This window comes from Phocoena sinus, chromosome 15, assembly GCF_008692025.1.
Source record: "Phocoena sinus isolate mPhoSin1 chromosome 15, mPhoSin1.pri, whole genome shotgun sequence".
Taxonomy (NCBI): Eukaryota; Metazoa; Chordata; class Mammalia; order Artiodactyla; family Phocoenidae; genus Phocoena; species Phocoena sinus.
The window spans coordinates 51,568,122-51,588,492 of NC_045777.1; the positions used below are offsets into that span (position 1 = coordinate 51,568,122).

At 40.8% G+C, this 20,371-nt stretch overlaps 1 protein-coding gene across 1 annotated transcript in view; it reads left to right on the top strand.

Annotated features, from left to right (window-relative positions):
* The first annotated feature begins 1,380 nt into the window (after positions 1-1,380).
* Positions 1,381-20,371, top strand: part of LOC116740456 (ATP-binding cassette sub-family A member 17-like) — a 75,243-nt gene continuing 56,252 nt past the window's right edge. The window contains 6 exon segments of the mRNA XM_032606104.1: positions 1,381-1,706; positions 2,153-2,414; positions 8,905-9,032; positions 10,201-10,361; positions 11,823-12,104; positions 19,982-20,133. Of these exon segments, the coding sequence (XP_032461995.1) occupies positions 1,653-1,706; positions 2,153-2,414; positions 8,905-9,032; positions 10,201-10,361; positions 11,823-12,104; positions 19,982-20,133 (1,039 nt within the window). The 5' untranslated portion in view covers positions 1,381-1,652.

A 20,371-nucleotide genomic window follows, 5' to 3' on the forward strand; every position in this document is an offset into this window, starting at 1 on the left:
ATGTTACACTTGGGAAACAAAGACTGAAAAGGGAAGTAACTTGGTGCTATCCAAAGTGTTTTTCTTTCCTCACAATCACGTCTGTTCCAACCACATGCCTACAAAAATTGCCTACCCTTTAATTAATTAATTTATTCATTCAATATTGCTGAGTGACTACCACATGCTGGCCCTATTCTTGTGTCTGTGGATTCAATGGTGAAGAAAAAAAAAAAGACAAAAAAATTCCCTGCCTTCATGGAGCATATGAATTCTAGTAGGGAAATCATATTAAATCAGATAAATAAGTTAAATAAATACCACGTTAAATAGTTTAAAAGTGCTAAGAAGCAAAAATAACAGGGAAGACTGATACAAAATGTTTAGTGGTTTTGAAATTTTATATAGGATGATCAGGAAAGGCCTCATTGAGAAAGTGACTTTTAAATAAAGATCTGAAAGAAGTAGGAGAGCTAGCCATGTCAACACATGAGGGAAGTGTGTGCTGGGCAGAGGAAATAGCAAATGCAAAGGTTTGAGGCAGAACTGTGGTTTCTCTGTTCTAGGCCTGTGACACAGGAGCGGGAGAAGGAGGGAAAGTAGGCCAGGAAATGAAGTGAGAAGAGATGAGCGAGGTAACGGGGTGTATCCCCTAGAGCTTTGTAGCTCATCATAAAGGCTAGGCTCTTTCTTGGAGTGAAATGCAAGCCATTAGAGAGTTTTGAGCAAAGGAGTGGGTGTGACCCGACTTGAACAGGATCACTCTTGCTACTGCAGGGAGAATGGATCACAGGGTGGCAGGAGCAGACACATTGATACCACTGAGGAGGCTCTTGCAGAAATCCAGGCAAGAGATGAGGTGGTGTTGGACCAGGGTGATAAGAGAAGGGGTGGTGAAAAGAGGTTGAATTCTGGGTATATTTTTTAAGTACAGTCAGTAACCCTGTGTAACTCAAAGAGTGGAACTGACATTCATTGAGATGAGGAAGACTGTAGGATGATCTGTTTTAGAAGAAATATGAGTAGCCCCGTTTTGATGGGTTAAGTGGAGATGGCAAGCAGGCAATTGGGCATTTGGGTCTAGAGTTAGAGGCAAGGTCAAGGCTGGAAATATAAATTTAAAAGTCATCATGTAGGGCTTCCCTGGTGGTGCAGTGGTTGAGAGTCTGCCTGCCGATTCAGGGGACACGGGTTCGTGCCCTGGTCCAGGAAGATCCCACATGCCGCGGAGTGGCTGGGCCCGTGAGCCATGGCCACTGAGCCTGCGCGTCCAGAGCCTGTGCTCCGCAACGGGAGAGGCCACAACAGTGAGAGGCCCACGTACCGCAAAAAAAAAAAAAAAAAAGTTTAAAAGTCATCATGTAGATGGATTTAAACCCAAAATAGTGAGTGAGAGCACCTTCAGAGTGAGTGCCGCTGGAAAAGAGATGAGTCCACAGATGGTGCCCTGGAGCACATTAATATTTAGAGGGTGGGGAAGGGAGGAGGAGTCAGCAAAAAAGAGAAGGAACTGCTAGAAAGGAAGGAGGAAAAGTAGTCCAGAGCGATGTTCTGAAAGCCTAAGAGAAGAAAGCTTTTCAAGGATGAAAGAGTAATTCAACATTTTTGTTACACATAATATTTGCCCCATTTGTTTCCCAACTAGTGGTGATCCCTCCTCTTCAGCTAGAAAAATGACGATGTTCAGGAACTTAAAACTTCTTCTCTGGAAGAATTTCATTTTAAAGGTAGGTATGGTTATCTGTAGGGAAAATGTGAGTCTCTTTGGGAGGAACTGAAAGATTTAGTTAAATTCGTTTCTAATAATGGAGTAAAGAAAAAATTAAGAACTTTACTTGTAAAGGGGCCCTTTTCTGCAAATGAGCCATGTTTCCACAGTAGTTCTGTTAGCCCTAATTATTGAAGGTAGCATCATTGTTACTTATTTCTAGCCATTGTTATAGAAAAAATAAAAGGAGATGTTTCTAGCTAGTTCTCATTGTTTTTTTCTTTGTCATGTGTTGTACAGGGAGGCTGGAAGAAATGAAAGCATTCTTTTATTTATATATATAATATATATTTTAGTGAAGTAAAGTTGATTGAAAACATTCTTAATGGAAGAACATTTGCCACGTAGCCATTTAATGCTTGTGTTCTATTTTGGATTAACATACGGCTTTTGTTTTTATTTTAGAAACCAAAGACTTTGGTAACAGTCCTTGAAATCTTGATGCCATTACTATTTTCTGCAATTGTAATGTATCTTCATTTTGGTAGTTTGCCAAGAAATAGACCTCCTGTCAACTACTGTGCAATTGATATCACTTCACTGCCAGAATTCTTCATTCAATATCCTCTGAAAAATAGATTTCAACTAGTTTGTATCCCTTCCAAAAGTGAAACTTTGAAGAGTATCACTGAAAGTGTGGAAAAAACCTTTGGCGTTGAGTTTGAAGGTTAGACATAAAGATGCGGGAAGGATAGAGAGGGCATTTTTATAAAGTATAGTTTGAAGTTTTTTCCTGTGAGTTCTTACAATACTGATTCCAAATCTGGGGTCTCTGAATTCTGAAGAGTCTGCAAAGGTGGTAGTTGGGGGAAACCAGTTCACGAGGTATAGTTACTATTTCACACAACGCACAAGAGACTTGTATATTTATGTCACAAGGCTTCATAGCTAGTTAAAATGTTAAGTATTTGTTTTTAATTCACTGTAGCGACACTGGTTATCTCATATTAATCCTGACTTGCAGTCATAATATGTCTCTGACTAATAAAAGACAGAAAACATCCAGTTTCTGAATTAGCCTTTTAACTGGTCTCTTTCCTCGTCTTCTTGTCCCATTCTCATCCAGTCTCTACGTGGAGCCAAAAAGATCTTTAAAAGATCTGTGGGATCTGGCCAGTCTCCCGATTCAGCTCCTTCAGTGACTTCCGTTGCACTGGCAGTCAACCAGACCCTTCCTCAGTCTTGCTGGCTTCCTCTCTTCCTTGGGCTCCCATACTGGTGGTGTTGCCACCTTTCAATTCCCGGAATCTGTGAGTCTTTCCTCCCTTCTGACAAAATGTTTTGCCCTCAGCTCTTCCTGTGGGTTGCTCCTTCTTATCATTAAGGTTTCAGCCAAAATGACACTTAGGAATGTAGGTTTCCCATCTCTGCCTTTTTCTCTCTCACAGAATCCCATTGGATATGTTCATAGCATTTTGATAAATGTTTAATTACATTGCCACTCACTGCTTCCTGTGCATTGTCTGCCTTTCCCTGCTAGGTTCCACCTCCGTGAAGGCAGAAGACTATGTGTGTTTTGTTCATACACTGTGCCTGGCACACAGTAGGTACTCAATACATATTTATTGAATGAATGCAGTTAGGTAGATAAAATTTTTCAAAATATGGAGTAACTTTTCAAAGTTCCTATAATTGTAATATATGTTTTTATAAGGTATTCTAATAATATATAAGGTAGAACATGAAAAGAAAGAGCTCTCCTCTCTCAGCTTTGAGTGCCACTCAATGAAGACAATTCTTTTAAAGGACCTCAGTGGTAAAATGTGTGGGAACTACTGTTTTGAAAGTTGTGCTTTATGTTTGCCTAGTATTCTAAAATATTATTCTAATCAGTTACCTTTTATAAATATGAGATTACAAAATTAAAAGAAAAAACCCCCAGAATTCCTCCGTGGTGAGGTGATAAGTTAGATAAAACATGATGATAAAGAACAAGCCATAGGAAATGGGAGGGTGGTGTGTTTCAGGAGTCAGGGGCTATCCAGGCAGGGGCACAGCGAGTAGCCAGGCCCTGAGGTGTTTGAGGATCTGAAAGTCATCAAGGGAAGCTGAAGTAAGTTGAGAGAGTTAGATGAGGTTTGAAATGTCTGTAGGAGCCACATAATGCAGAGCTTTGCAGGCCTTGTTAGAGTGTTTGGGTTTTCTTCTACATGCAGAAGGAGCCATTGAAGGGGTTTTAAGAAGACAGGTTATGCTGCAATGTAATTTGTTTTAAAAAGGTTTCTCTGGTTATTCTCTGGAAGAGAGATTGGAAGGGACTAGAATTTGCAGACATCAGGAAGGGAAAGATGCCTTGCTAATTGCCAACTCCAGTGCTTTCTTTCCCATCTTCTTTTCTTTGTCCTCATTGTGACAGGGATGCTTTCATCCATCTCTTTGGAATTCTCTACTGCTTTGAATGCTGTGATACTGTAATCTTCATCTATTTTTACCTCCCTGCCATTTCCATTGGAGCCTTCCTTGCTCACTTTTTGTCCTCAAACAGTTTTCTGCCTTCTTTTCCTCCCTCTCTCCTTATTACAGAATGATACATGACACAATGCAGTGTTTAATGTAAAAAGTTAAAGTTCCCATCCCTAATCCCACTTCCCAGAATTCTTTGTTAACTGTTAGGGATGTATTTTTCTGGAATTAAAAAAATTTTTTAAAGCATCTTAAAATTTACAATAAATACAAGAATTCCTTGCACTGAAAATTTCAAACAGTATAAAAAGATAATAAAAGTTAAACTCCCCTCTTCATGCCATTCCCCTAAGCAAATCCTCCACCCTAGAAGTAAGGACAAGCAATAGTTTGACGATCCCTTCCAAACTGTGGTAGACTTCTGGGTTTTTTTCTTCACAGCATCTATCGACCCTTTTGATATACGCACAGCCTATTTCTCCCTGGAGGCCTGATCCCTCTCCCACTCTGAGCCCATGATGACTCCACCCTGGGCTCAGGATGAGTCATATAACCTCTGTCTACACCAGTCTGCACTTGGCAGTCCCCTTGCTATAGGGATTCGTCCAGGGAAGACACATAACTCAGTAAGACTCAAGGAAACACTTAGATTTTTTCCTGGGAATTTCTGGGAAAAAGATTATTGCTGTTCTGCTTCTGGTAATATGGCAGACTAGGTTATTTGGACCAACCCTCTTTTTGAAAAACAGATGCTGGATAAATATTTAAACATGTTCTTAAAAGTATTAAAGAACTAAATAGACAGTAAGGAACCATCAAGACAAACAGCATTGGGTAAAAATATTTTATTTCTTGATCCAAGGGGTAATTACTTAGATTTTAATTTTATAATTGTTCATTAAACTGAACATTTGTGTTTCATATGCCTTCCTCTATGTATGCTATTTTGTGCAATTTAACCAAATATGTGTGTATGTATATGTGTGTGTTTAAACAGAAACCTAAATAAGGCTAAGGAAACAAAAGAACAACAACAACAAAAACCCCATATATAGGATAAAAGGAAAATTTACTCATAATTCTATCACCCAGATACAAGTGCTGTTCAAAACCTCACATACACCCTTCCTGCCCTTTTTCTAATAAAAATAGGATCATTTTGTATGAACTCTTTGTAACCTACTTTTTTTTTTTTTTTTTTTTTTGCGGTACGTGGGCCTCTCAATGTTGTGGCCTCTCCCGTTGTGGAGCACAGGCTCCAGATGCACAGGCTCAGCGGCCATGGCTCACGGGCCCAGCTGCTCCGCGGCATGTGGGATATTCCCAGACTGGGGCACGAACCCGTGTCCCCTGCATCGGCAGGCAGACTCTCAACCACTGCGCCACCAGGGAAGCCCCTGTAACCTACTTTTTATTTACTGTATTGTTAAAATATTTCCATATTCTTAGATACTTTTCTTAAGAAAAAATCTAGGTGAAGGAAAGAACCCAGAGAGGTCAGTGGAGTCCTCAAACTGCTTCTTATGAAAACTGCATCATATGAGGGGGAACTGAGATGTAGTTTCAAGCCTTGTAAGGCACAGAGGGAAAGAAGAAAAAGTCAAGCCTCATTCAGGAGGGACGTCTCACAGGAGACCATCTCCCCATAGAGCTGGGATCCCAAATGCCTGTACTCTTAGTGTAAGGTTGAGCCAGAAGAAAACACACCTCATTCCCACTCCTGAGGGGCTCTGAGGAGAGTTGCCTCCGAACTGAGCACAGCAGCAGGTGCACCCGTCCCAGGGATTTGTAGCTCAAATTCACATCACCTGGTTGTCCAAAGAAAACTTGTCAAACTATGGAGTGAGATGTCGACTGCCAGATGCAAATGTAAACCTCTGGAGGAACACGCTGTGATTCTGTATCTCAAAGAAGTGTGGCCACAAATGTATCACGGTCAATGAGCACACACCAGGAAACAAGACAGCAAGGATGAAGATCAGTATGAACAATAGATGGCAAAAACAGAACCAGAAATATTTCAGATAATGGAATTATTAGCCTCACATTATAAAATCACTATGTTTACTAGATTTAAAGAAATAAAAGACAACCTGAAAATATTTATAGATAGCATTTCACTATAAAGAGTCACCTAGCAGGTGTGAGGGGGAAAAAAAGAACCAAACAGAACTTCCAGAAGTGAAAAATAAAATGATCAGAGTATAAAACTCAGCTGAATGTAAAACTGGTGAATTGGAAGATAGATCTGAAGGAAATTTTCACAACACAGTACAACACAGAGAGAGATGAATTGACAAAATGAAGAAGAAAGGTTAAGAGACAGGGCCCTTGTTATTCAATTCAGAACTTGAACTGGGAAGTTTTAGTCCCAGGGACTGCTAGCAACCATCTTAGGACATCAAAGAAGTAATACAGAGGGAGAGAAAGAAAAGTCATTTTTTAAAAAATTTTTATTGAAGTATAGTTGATTTACAAAGTTGTGTTAGTTTCGGGTGTACAGCAAAATGAATCAGTTATACATATACATATATCCACTCTTTTTTAGATTCTTTTCCCATATAGGCCATTACAGAGTATTGAGTAGATTTCCCTGTTCTATACAGCAGGTTCTTATTAGTTATCTATTTTATATATAGTAGTGTGTATATGTCAATCCCAATCTCCCAGTTTACCCCTCCCCCCGCCATCATACTGAGTGAAGTAAATCAGAGAAAGACAAATATATGATATCGCTTATATGTGGAATCCAAAAAAAGGGTACAAATGAACTTATCTACAAAATGAAGTCTTGATCATACAATTTGAGAACTGGATCAAGTCTCAACTTTCGTGGATCAAGTGGTTGTTTTCCTTTAAAGAATGGGTTTTGTTCTGCTAGAAAGTTAAAGTTCAGTCTCATCAAAAAGTCTATCAAGACTTTTAACCTTTTTTGTGGGGAAGGTGTGGAACAGCTTTTACTTTAAAGATAATTTATCCCATTACTGAGGTGTGACTCTTCTGAATGCCTCAGGTGATCACCAGGAACTGTCCACACTGGCTGGTCAGAACTCAGATGCCTCCTGGTCTTATGTGGGCTCTGGGCACCACTTAGCTCATACTTCTCCTGTTTGCTCAGGCAGGGCATATCTTAGTATTCATTAAAGGGGTCCTCTGTCCAGATTTCTAGGGTGATTTCCCAGCACAGCCTTCTTCTCTTGGGAACTCTGCCCTGCAACTCTTAGCCATTTCAGACTCTTCAAACTCTAATCTCTGTCAATGCAGCCAAGTAGCTGCATTCCACTTGGGTTTCCCCTCCCTATTCTATGGTCTGAAATGTGCCTCCAGACAGAAAACCAGGGCAATCTTAGTGATCACCTTGTTTGTTTCTCTTTTCTCAGGAATCGTAATGCTGTGCTACATATTGTCCATTGTCTGATTCTTGATTCTTTTCTTTCCTGTCCAGTTTTCTTGTTATTTGTGGTAGGAGTGTAAATTCAATCTCCATTACTCCATCATGGCCAAAAACATAAGTCATAGATTTTTTTTTTAACATACAAACGAAAGTGGCTTAAAGAGATTGTGTCATGATAAAGGAATTGGGGGCCAATGGTAGGTGAATGATGCTTCACCTTTTAACCTTTAGTATCATTCAAAGTTTTACCATGTGAATGCCCTGGTTATTTTTTTAATCTAGTTCATAAAAAATTCTCATTAGTATTTTCAGAGACATTTGAGAAAATATTGCCACTCCAAAATGAAACTGGACTCCTGTGAAAAGGAAACCATGAAAGAAACAGAAAGAGGACATGGAAATTAAAAACGATTATCAAAATAACTTTCATGAAAATAATAGAATGGACATGTTTGAGGTTCTGTTGGTGATGGGGAAGATAAAGTGAAGGAAGCCTCTGAGAATGTAAAGCAAAGAGACAAAGAAATGGAAAGTACGAAAGGTGGGTTAGACATGAAGGGCAGGTCTGGAAGTCCCACCTCATCTACTTGGATTTCTAGAAGGAAGAAAGGAGACAAATGAGGGGAGGAAAACAAAATAATATAGAAAAGATTTCTGAACACCATTTCCACCTTGGACGGGTTCACTAGTTACAAGCAGGGGAACAAAAAAGAGGAAACTTGGGCATGTATTAGTGACGTTTCTGAACCCAGAGATTAAGGAATAGAAGTCTCACTGGCTTCTGGTTACCTACAAGGAAATCACACATTACACTCAGCAACGCTGCATGCTAAATGGTGTAGTAACACCTTCAACATTCTGAGAAAGAATTATTTTCAAGGAGGATCCTGTATTAAATTGTCAGTCAGATGTGAGGGCAGTTGACTATAGAAATTACTTCTCTCATCAGAGCAGCTATATTTCTTTATGATTTTGTTTCCACTTTTGGTTGTTATAACCGTGAAGAGAAGGCTGCAACGGAGCAATAATTTCCTCATTAACATGGACAAGAATTGTGCTCTGTGTACTGTAGCCCTAAGTGCGACCTAGCTAAGAAGAACTCGAATACAAGAGCTTTCAGAATGCCACGGAGCCTGAGGCTGTTATCATTTGACTTTGTATTCACACTGCCTAGCACAGCCCCGGGCATCTTACATAAGATGCGTCCATTTGTTTGCAGAATGAAGGACTGAGTGAATGACCGTTTCCATCCTTCAGTTGAGAAGCTGGCAAGACCATATCTCCTTCGGTAGAAAGAGGATAGTTGGGCAGCATTTGCCTTCCCACCAGCCACTCACTAACTGGATTTTTCTCTCTGTAGTTCTAGGCTATCCTTCAGTACCTTCATTTGAAAATTACATAATTCAGGATCCCAAAGCTTTCTACGTATTGACTGGAATTGGTTTTGATCATGGCTTCAATGACAGCAAGGAGCCCTTGCCACTTGAGGTAAGAGCATCTTTTCCATCACAATCTTATTGTGCTACCCAGCCTTGAGCATAAGTTCAATAAGCAGTCTTGTTACCTGAGCTCCCTCTAGTCAGCTTTGTCAGCTGGTGGCAATCTTAATTCCAGAGGAGGTAAGAGAATACTCCTGATTTTATATATTATATCCTGGACTTTGAGATTCCTTCCAGTTTTCAGATTCTTTAAAAGAGAAGACATTTTTGGAGTAAGCCTCTGTCCCAAGGGTACAGGATGGCATATTTTCAGCTGCTGGATTACAGAAGCGAGCCCCAATGCTAGACTCCATAGACTGGAGTCCCAGCTCTGCAGCGTCCTACTGTGTAACCTTGGGACAGTCACTAACATTCCTAGGCCTCAGTTTCCTTATCAGTGTAATGAGATTAATAGTAGTTCCTAACTCATAGAACCATTGTGAGGATTAAATGAATTTATGCCTATAAAGTGCTTAGAACAGAGCCTGGAGCAGAGGCATTTTCCAGAAGGAATAGTTACTGTCATTATTACTAATCCCATGGACTTCAGATATGGTAGATCTGTTTGTTTAAGGAAAAGGCAGTGTTTTAAATATCAGAATACTTGTTTTCTGCTTTAGGATGGGAAAACCACTAATGTAGAGCTTTTGTGTTGTGCTGTACAGTTTATCTAATGATCAGTTGTTAGAACTGGCATGGGATGTTGGTAGGTGGAGACAAGGCATTTTTCGAACACTTGCTAATGCCAGGCCCATCACGGGGACCATCTCACTTGATCCCACAGCACCTCTGAGGTAGGTACTGTTAACATCATTCCCATTTTACTGATGAGGAAACCAAGGCAAGAAGATTAAGTAATTTGCCCAAAGTGCCATGGCTATTCATTAGGAGATTGGGGTTTGGATCCAGGTGGTCTGGCTCCAGAGCCTGCACTCAGAATTATTCTGCAGCACTCCTATCCGGATGGGGGCTCAATAGCCCCTTGTCTGTTTCTTAGGATGGTCACAGCAGAATGCAGAGAAGACCACAACTACAGTGTGCTCTGCAGAGGGACATCTACCACTGTGGGTGCCTTTCCTCCCATCGCAGCTGACGTCAGGCACACCCTTGCTCTGTCCTGTTCCTTTTCTGAGTTTCACAATCTCATGACCGAATTTGTTTCTCTTTATTCTTCATAGGTTAAGTATTACTTGCGCTTCAGTAGTTTTCAGAGGAATTATTTATTCTTGAGGCTAATACTCCATGAAGATGACTTTCAAGGCTGGAGCACATCCTATCTTTATCCTCCTAACCTAAGCCAAGAACCCCGGGACTATGGTCTTTCCGATGGGGGAATCCCCTGGTGAGGAAGCCTCTATGTGTTATCATGAGCACAGCCTGCTTTTGTCCCATATTTATGATGCTATTTGTGTTGTTTTTGCTTTCTGAACACTTGCTACAGTAACATTTCAGAAGATGTTGAAGGAGTTACATTTAGAAATGTGGCATTCTGTAAAATGCTTACAATCTAGAGTAAGTTAGTCTAGCAGTTATGCATTTGATTGTTTTGTGCTGATACTGAATTGTTCGAGAGAAGAATGGAATTTTACAGGAATGAGTGCCTTCTTTATGTTTCTGTATGTGTTAACTTTTCTGCTTATAAAAATGTGTACCTGCTGTTAACTCTCTGCAGACTATGGGAGAACAGTGGGACAACGTGGAGATCTGCTCATCCTCTGTCCTCTGCAATAAGCATCGTATTCATGACTGGAGGCCCAGGAACTGATCCTCTTTTGGACTCATGCCCTCCACTTCACTGTCGAGTTTTGGTCTCCCTCTTTGTGAGGGGTTTAGGGTAACCATCCTCTAGGGAACTAACTGCTCTTAGAAAATTAAGTTGACAGTCTGCAGCACCTTGTAGAAGTAACCACACAATTGACCTGAAGCCTTGGGCTTGCAAGCTCCCCAAGTGGGAATCCAAGTCCCAGGGTTTATAGTTTCATGTGATTCTAGAAAAGATGTGAACAGTTCTGCAGTCAAGAATATCTAATAGTTCCCAGAACTTTATCATCAAATTTGTTCCTGCCTTTTTCATCCTGACAGATCTGGAGGCCTCCCTAGGTTTAGGCCAACAGAAGACCTTAGTCCCTTCTACTCCAGTGCTGGCATATCCTACCCTGGCTCTGCCGGTTTGGAGGCCTGGTGACCCTTGCTTGGTAGTGAGGCCATTATTTCTTAGAAGACTCCAAAACCAGGGCTCTTTGCCTTTCAATCTATTGTTCCCCAAAGCTGACCTTAGCACACCAGCTGTGCTATATTGAAACAAGGGTTACTTATGGTAAAGACTGTTTTTGAGGCTTGGCAGCAAAATTCAGTGACGATAACCCTTGGACTACAGCAGTGACAACTCAGAGACAGGTCACAGCAGTTGAGGGGGGCTGTGTCTTCCAAGTGCTTTGAATTTAACTACTTCTGTGTGCTGGATGAGCTAAACTGCAGAATGGGCACCCTTTCCCTGAAGCCTGAGTACTTAGGGGAGAAGATGCAGCCCCACCTGGAAGATTGTAATATTGGGTATCCCTTATTTTGTCTGCCCAGAACTACTTTACCCCATTTTCTGATAAAAGACATTGTCCCTCAGCCACAGGGTTCCCATTGTGACTTTCTGCTCTTTCTTCCATATTGTAGCATCTTGGCTATAGAAATGCCTTTTCTATTCCTGTCTGTGTGTGAATGGCTAGCCATGACCCATCTGAATTATCTGTTGTTTTTCATCTTCATTCTTAGTCTCTTATACTTGATATCCACTGCTTTATGCTGTAGGATACAACAAAGAAGGCTTCCTGGCCATACAGCATGCAACAGATAAAGCCATCATGTGGCACCGCGCTCCCAATGAGACGACCAAGTTGTTTGAGAGTCTCAGTGTGCTTCTGAAGAGATTCCCACATGGAGCCTATGTCCAGGACAGTTTCTTCCTGGTCCTTCAGAATGAGTTCCCTCTTTTCCTCATGCTCAGCTTCATCTACATTGAGCTCACCACCATCAATTCCATTGCACTGGAGAAAGAGAGAAAATTGAAGGTAACTCCATCACATCAGATGTGTGCCTCTCCCTGGACAGGAATGTATGGGAGCTGCTAATAAAAATGGCCAGAGTAGGAGGGAGGCCAAGGCAGGTAAGAGGTTGCTTTAGGTATCAGAGCAAACTCCAAGCAACTTGGAAGTTCTTTCATCATTTTAACCAGCTTGCAACTTAATTCATGTTATTACATGAATTCTTACTTTTAGACTGGGAACGTCCAGCCTAGTGGTTCCTGATTTGCTAATACGCAGCCTCACACATGATAGGTGTTCAGAATATGTTTGTGGAATGACTAACTGATAAGTGAGGGAAATAATCATCCAAAATTAACTCGGTCTCATTTTGCTGCAAGGTAGATGGGAAGCGTTCTGTAGAAGATACAACTTAAGACAAAGTTGATCTTTCTGCACTCCTCTGTTGCTTACTTAATCACTCCTGTTACTTCCCTCCTCACCTTTTGCTCTTTAAAAAAACTTCTCTTCTCACTCTTTAGCTTTCTTCTCTATTTGTTGATTCTTATGTATTAAAATAGCCTGCCAGTGGCTCCCTGAGCTATGCTTGGCCTCACCAATAGTGTTTGGTTTGCTCTGTCTTCTTGCATATTCAGGCATAAGGAGCAGTCTCATCCTGCTGCCTTGTTAGGCTGCATCTGATAGGGTGGAAAGGCAGGGAACCTGCTTTGCACTGCGATGGGTGATGGTGGGACAGTGGCTTACCTGGCAGGCCTCTCCACTTGGCTCTGCACCGACTGAAAAACCCCAGGGAAACTAGAAGCTTCTGATGTGCTGTTGGAAACCCATTTTAGTTCCTGGATGAGAGAGAGAGTTTCTTTTTCCTGTTTGTTAAACTGTTTCAGCAACAAATTGGTGGAGGGAAGGGGTGGGCATCAAATGTTTACACTTAATGCCATTGAATTGGTTGTGTGTTTCCTATTTCACGCTTGAGTCTACTCTTTAGACAAGAGTAGGTTAAAGAACACTTTTGAAAAACTTAAGAGTAACCACCAATAGTATTTAAAAGTAGGACATATAATTCTTAAAACCCTGGAGAAAATAAAAGGAAAGAAAATATAGTTCATATACCAAAAGACAGGAAACAAAGGAAATCACCAAAAAAAGCCTACAGAACAGAAAGTATAATATTAAATAAGGTAGCAGAAGACCAAATACGGCAGTTATAAAATAATAGTCGATGGGATCAGCTTTCCTTTTAAAAGAAAAAAAAATTAGAATAGCTCAAGAAACAAAATCCAACTAACACAAAATGACATAAAACATGTTGTTTGTTGATTTAATAGTATGTACTTGTATGTGGTGCTTGCCTTGTGCTGGGCAGCACTGTAGGACCATTCATTCCTTTCACCCTCCTACCTTTTATTTGGCCCTCCAGATGCACTCTTCACTTTTCTCCACTTTGTTCTCTGTCCGGAAGGCTGAGCCGCCCATGTTCCAAAACATGCTCCCATGAGGAGGGAGCCCTAAGAACCTCAGAAGAAGGAAGTAGGGGGCTGAGGTCAGGGTGTGTCCTGTCCCCCCATCCCAGTTCTCTCCCCACAGGTAGTTTTGGGCTTGGTTTGTCCGTTAGCTGAAGGTCACTGTCTTCTCAAGTTATCTTGCTCCACGAGACTCTCTCCTCTCCTGGGGTCTTGTGACCTCTCTTCCTTCTCACCCCTTTGGGCCCAAAGGTGATAATAGCTCAGTAGTTGTGGCTCACAGGCTCTAGAGCACAGACTCAGTAGTTGTGGTGCACGGGCATAGTGGCTCCGCGGCATGTGGGATCCTCCCAGACCAGGTCTCGAACCTGTGTCCTCTGCATTGGCAGGCGGATTCTTAACCACTGTACCACCAGGGAAGTCCCTGATCAATTGATTTTTGACAAAGGGGCCAAGACAATTCAACAGATAAGGAAGAGTCTTTTAAACAAATGGTGCTGGAACAACTAGATATCCACATATAAAAGAATTAAGTTGGATCTCTACATAACATCATACACAAAAATTAACTCAATGTGGATTATAAACCTAAATGTAAGAACTAGCTAATACTATACAACTCTTAAAATAAAATACAGAAGTAAATCTTCATGATCTTGGGTTAGACAGTGATTTCTTAGATATGACATCAGAAACCCAAGTGATAAAAAAGAAGACTGAGGGGCTTCCCTGGTGGCACAGTGGTTGAGAGTCTGCATGCTGATGCAGGGAACATGGGTTCATGCCCCGGTGCGGGAAGATCCCACATGCCGCGGAGCGGCTGGGCCCGTGAGCCATGGCCGCTGAGCCTGTGCGTCCAGAACCTGTGCACCACAACGGGAGGCCACAACAGTGAGAGGCCCGTGTACCGCAAAACAAACAAACAAACAAAAAGAAGACTGATAAGTTGGACTTCATCAGCATTAAAAATTTCCATGCTTCAAAGGATACAGTCAAGCAAGTGAAAAGACAACCTACAGTCTGGGAGAAAACATCTGCAAGTAAACTATTTCATAAGAGACCTGAATCCAGAATAACTTAAAGAAAACTTACTCAAAAATAAAAACACAAATATTCATAACTCATTCTATAGGCAGCATTACCTTGATACCAAAGCCAGAAAACACATCACAATAAAAAATAAAACTACAGTGGGGGGACTTCCCTGATGGCACAGTGGTTAAGAATCTGCCTGCCGGGCTTCCCTGGTGGTGCAGTGGTTGGGGGTCCACCTGCCGATGCAGGGGTCACGGGTTTGTGCCTGGTCTGGGAGGATCCCACGTGCTGCAGAGCGGCTGGGCCCGTGAGCCATGGCCGCTGAGCCTGCGCGTTCGGAGCCCGTGCTCCACATTGGGAGAGGCCGCAGCATTGAGAGGCCCGTGTACCGCAAAAAAAAAAAAAAAAAAAGAATCTGCCTGCCAATTCAGGGTACATGGGTTCGATCCTGGTCCAGGAAGATCCCACATGCCGTGGAGCAACTAAGCCCGTGCGCCACAACCACTGAGCCTGTGCTCTAGAGCCCATGAGCCACAACTACTGAGCCCGTGCACCACAACTGCTGAAGCCCACATGCCCTAGAGCCCCCGTGCTGCAACAAGAGAAGCCACTGCAATGAGAAGCCGGCACACTGCAACGAAGAGTAAACCCTGCTCGCAGCTACTAGAGAAAGCTCACATGCAGCAATGAAGGCCCAACACAGCCAAAAAAGAAAAACAAACACTACAGGAGACTTCCCTGGTGGTCCAGTGGGTAGGACTCCATGCTCCCAATGCAAGCGGCCCAGGTTTGATCCCTGGTTGGGGAACTAGACCCCACATGCATGCTGCAACTAAGAAGCCCTCATGCCGCAACTAAGAGAGTCCATGTGCCACAACAAAGATCCCGTGTGCCGCAACTAAGATCCAGCACAGCCAAAATAAAAAAATAAAAGTTAAAAATAAATAAAACACCTACAGACCAGTATCCCTTATGAATATCAATGGGGAAATCCTCAACAAAATACTACTAAACTAAATCTAGCAGCATATTAAAAGGATTATACACTATACCAAGTGGGATTTATCCCAGGAATGCAAGAATGATTCAACAGATGAAAAGCAATCAATGTAATACACCACTTAATAGAATGAAGGAAAAAATAAACACAATTTTATTCATTTTTATTTATCACAATTGATACTGAAAAAGCATATGATAAAATCCAATATGTTTCATGATAAAAAAAATTAACAAACCAGGATATAAAGGAACTTCCTCAACCTGATACTGAGCATTTATGAAAACCCCACAGCTAGCATCATAGTCTGTTGTGAAAGATTGAAAGCCTTCCCCCTAAGATCAGGAATAAGACAAGGATGCTCACTTTCCCCTCTGATATTCAGTTTTATACTGGAAGTTCTAGCCAGAGCAATTAGGAAATAAAAAGCATGCAATTTGAGAAGAAGTAAAACTATCTCTATTCAAAGATGACATGATTGGGCTTCCCTGGTGGCACAGTAGTTGAGTCATATGGTCATTCTGTTTAACTTTTTGAGGCATCATCCAACTGTTGTTTTCCACAGAAGCTGCACCATTTTACATTCCCGTCAGCAATACACAAGGGTTCCAATTTCTTTGTAGAAATATCTATTCAAGTCCTTTGCTCATGTTTTACTTGCATTGTTTGTTTTGTTGACATTGAGTTGTAGGAATTCTTTATGTATATTGGATATCAATTCCTTAATAGGTATATGGCTTGCAAATATTTTGTTCCATTCTGTGAGTAGTCTTTTTACTCTCTTGATAGTGTCTTTTTTTTTTTTTTTTTTTTTTTTGCAGTACGCAGGCCTCTCACTGTTGTGGCCTCTCCCGTTGTGGAGCACAGGCTCCGGACGCGCAGGCTCAGCGGCCATGGCTCACGGGCCTAGCCGCTCTGTGGCATGTGGGATCTTCCCGGACCGGGTCACGAACCCGTGTCCCCTGCATCGGCAGGCAGACTCTCAACCACTGTGCCACCAGGGAAGCCCTGATAGTGTCTTTTGATGCATAAAACCTTTTAAATTGTTGAAGTTCAATTTATCTATTTTTTTCTTTTGTTGTCTGTGTTTTTGGTGTCATACTTAAGAAACTATTTCCAAATCCAAGGTTATGAAGATTTTCCACTAAGTTTTCTTCTAAGAGTTTTATGGTTTTTAGCTTTATGTTTAGATCTTTGATCCATTTTGAATTAATTTTTGCATATGGTATAAGGTAAGGGTTCCACTTCATTCTTCTGAATGGCGATATCCAGTTTTCCCAGCACCATTTGTTGAAAGACTGTCCATTGAATAGTCTTGGCACCCAAGTTAATTATATTTGTGAGGGTTTATTTCTGGGCTCTCTAATGTATTCCATTGGTCTTTATATCTAGAGTTTGAGAAAGATTGGTGTTAACTCATCTTTAAATGTTTGATAGAATTCACCAGAGAAGGCATCTAGTCCTGGGATTGTCTTTGTTAGAACAGAACCCGTGGGATCACCATCAAACACCAGCATACACATCATAGGAGTCCCAGAATGACAAGAGAGAGAGAAAAGAAGCAGAAAAAATATTTGAAGAAATAATGGCTGAAAACTCCTCCTAATTTGATGAAATACATGCATCTACAAACCCAAGAAGCTCAATGAACTCCAAGCAAGATAAACTCAAAGAGATCCCCAGTAAAAGTCTAAAATTCCAATTGTCAAAACTCAAAGACAGAGCATTTTGAAAGCAGCAAGAGAGAAGAGACTCCCTACATAATAAGATTAACAGCTGATTTCTCTAGAGAAACTATGGAGTCTAGAAGGTAGTGAGATGACATTCTAAATCTTGAAAGGAAAAAAAACTTTTAACCAAGAATTTTCTATCTGGCAAAACTATCCCTCAAGAATGATGGAGAAATTAAGACATTTTTGGATAAACAAAAGCCGAGAGAGTTTATTACTAATAGTCCTTCCTTTCCCTGCTAAAGGGAGTTCTTCAGGCTGAAATGAAAAGTCACTAGACAATAACTCGAAGCCATAAGAAGAAATAAAGACCCCTGGTAAAGGTAACTAAAGCCAATGGCTAATGGGCATATGAAAAGATGCTCAACATTGCTAATTATTAGAGAAATGCAAATCAAAACTGCAATGAGGTATCACCTCACATTGGTCAGAATGGCCATTATCAAAAAGTCTAGAAATAATAAATGCTGGAGAGGGTATGGGGAAAAGGGAACCCCTGTTGGTGGGAATGTAAATTAGTGCAACCACCATGGAAAACAGTCTGGAGGCTCCTTAAAAAACTAAAAATAGAATTACCATATGATCCAGCAACCCCACTCCTGGGCATATATCTGGAAAAGACAAAAACTATAATTCGAAAAGATACATGCACCCCCAATGTCCATAGCAGCATTATTTGCAATGGCCAAGACATGGAAGCAACATGTGTCCATCAACAGATGAATGGATAAAGAAGATGTGGTGTATATATAATGGAATATCACTCAGACATAAAAAAGAATGAAATAATGCCATTTGCAGCAATATGGATAGACCTAGAGATAATCATACAAAGCGAAGTAAGTCAGACAGAGAAAGACAAATATCATATAGTATCACTTACATGTGGAATCTAAAAAAAAATGATACAAATGAACTTATTTACAAAATGGAAACAGACTCACAGACATAGAAAACAAATTTATGGTTACCAAAAGGAAAGGGGAGAGAATAAATTGGGAGTATGGAATTAAGAGATACACACTACTGTATATCAAGTAGATAAACAAGAAGGATTTACTTGTTACAACAAGGTCAGAAGCTCTTGCTCCAGCCTCAGAGTGCTGTATTTATATCTCGGTGTGGATCCTGACCTTGAGCAGGTCAATAGATTCTGTATCCATTTCCCCTTCTGTGAAACTGGAAAATGATAGCACTTATCTCATAACTTAGTTATGAGGATTAAATGGGATGTAAAATGCTGAGAACAATACTTGGTATATAGTAAGAACTTAGTACATGTTAGCAATTATTATCACGTTTTACAAAAGAAGAAGCAAAGTCAGAGAAGTTATAGAAGACCCAGGGTCAGCCATAGTTCATGTAGTCAGGTTCAGTGAAGGGCTGCCTGATGCCTTAACTGTGGCTCTATCTGTTATATATGCAATCCTTACATTTTCGATCTGTATTCTCTTAACTTCCTGGAAGGTAAATGTTTGCATTTATTTTGCGTTTTTCTTCCAGACTTCAGTTTGATTGGTTTATCTCCAAATCTGGAGCCACTATACTTAGAGCCTGGGAAACCTTGAATCCTTGACCCATCATTTACTAGTTCCATGACATTGAACAAATTTATTTAATGCGGCTAAGCCTCAGTTTCTTCATCTGAAAAACAGGGAGGTTATGAAGATTAAATAAGATACTGTATATAAAGTGCTTACCCAGTGCCAGGCAATGCTCCATAGATGCTATATAATCTACCGCTTATCTTTGAAGAAGATGGTTTTTATTGTAGGAGATGTTATTAATGCAGTATTAGGGGAAGTTTTAGGCAATTAAATGTTTGTGCTTTTTTGTAAGGATTGATTAATTTTTTAAGTGCAACAAATCCTCTTAGTCCTTTGGTAGTGAAAGTGCAAGTATAAAAGGTTTCTATCAAAATTTCTTAAAAGACTACTTCCCTTCTGAAATGCTGAGACAAATGCAGAGATGCTTTCCTTACCATGGCAGGGAAAAGAGACTTGCATTATACTTCTTTGTGCATTATTTTTTTATTTTTAAAAAAATTTATTTTATTGAAATATAGTTGATTTACAATGTTGTATTAATTTATGCTGTACAGCAAAGTGATTCAGTTATACATATATATACATTCTTTTTCTTTTTTTAATATTTTCATTTTATTGGAGTATAGTTGATTTACAATGTTGTGTTGGTTTCAGGTGTACAGCAAAGTGATTCAGTTATACATATATTCATTCTCTCTTAGATTGTTTTCTCATATAGGTTCTTTGTGCATTTTAAAAATTTTATTTATTTATTTTTGGCTGTGTTGAGTCTTTGTTGCTGCATGCAGGCTTTCTCTAGTTGCGGCGAGCGGGGGCTACTCTTCGTTGTGGTGTGCGGGCTTCTCATTGTTGTGGCTTCTCTTGTTGCAGAGCACGGGCTCTAGGCACGTGGGCTTCAGTAGTTGTGGCACGTGGGCTCAGTAGTTGTGGCTCACGGGCTGTAGAGCACAGGCTCAGTAGTTGTGGTGTATAGTCTCAGTTGCTCTGCGGCATGTGGGATCCTCCCAAACCAGGGCCTGAACCCATGTCCCCTGCATTGGCAGGTGGACTCTTAACCACTGCGCCACCAGGGAAGTCCCTCTTGGTGCGTTATTGATGAAACTCTTCATTTTTCCCCTCTGAATTTGCAGCTCATGTTGCAACTGCCTCCAGAGGCATCATCTTCTTCTTCACCTACCTCCCATACCTGTACCTCGCTTTCAGCTACAACCAAAGGAGTCACTTCCAAAAGATTGCCTTTTGTCTCCTCTCCAGTGTTGCCATGGCACTGGGAGTCTGATTAATCTCCACATATGAGACAAAAGGTGAGCCTTACCTCTCTCAAGGTAAACTGCCTTGATGTTTTGCCATTTGCTGACAGGCAGAGTTGACCTTCATTGCCAAATAAACATAACTGGCTCATTTTATTCAGTGTTCTGAGCATTTACAGTATACTTACATCTATGGTAGGTACTGTAAGAAACACTTAAGAAATGTAGAATGACGTTTACACAATGCAGCTTACAATGTAATTGGGGAGAAAAACTAAAAAATGTAAATGAT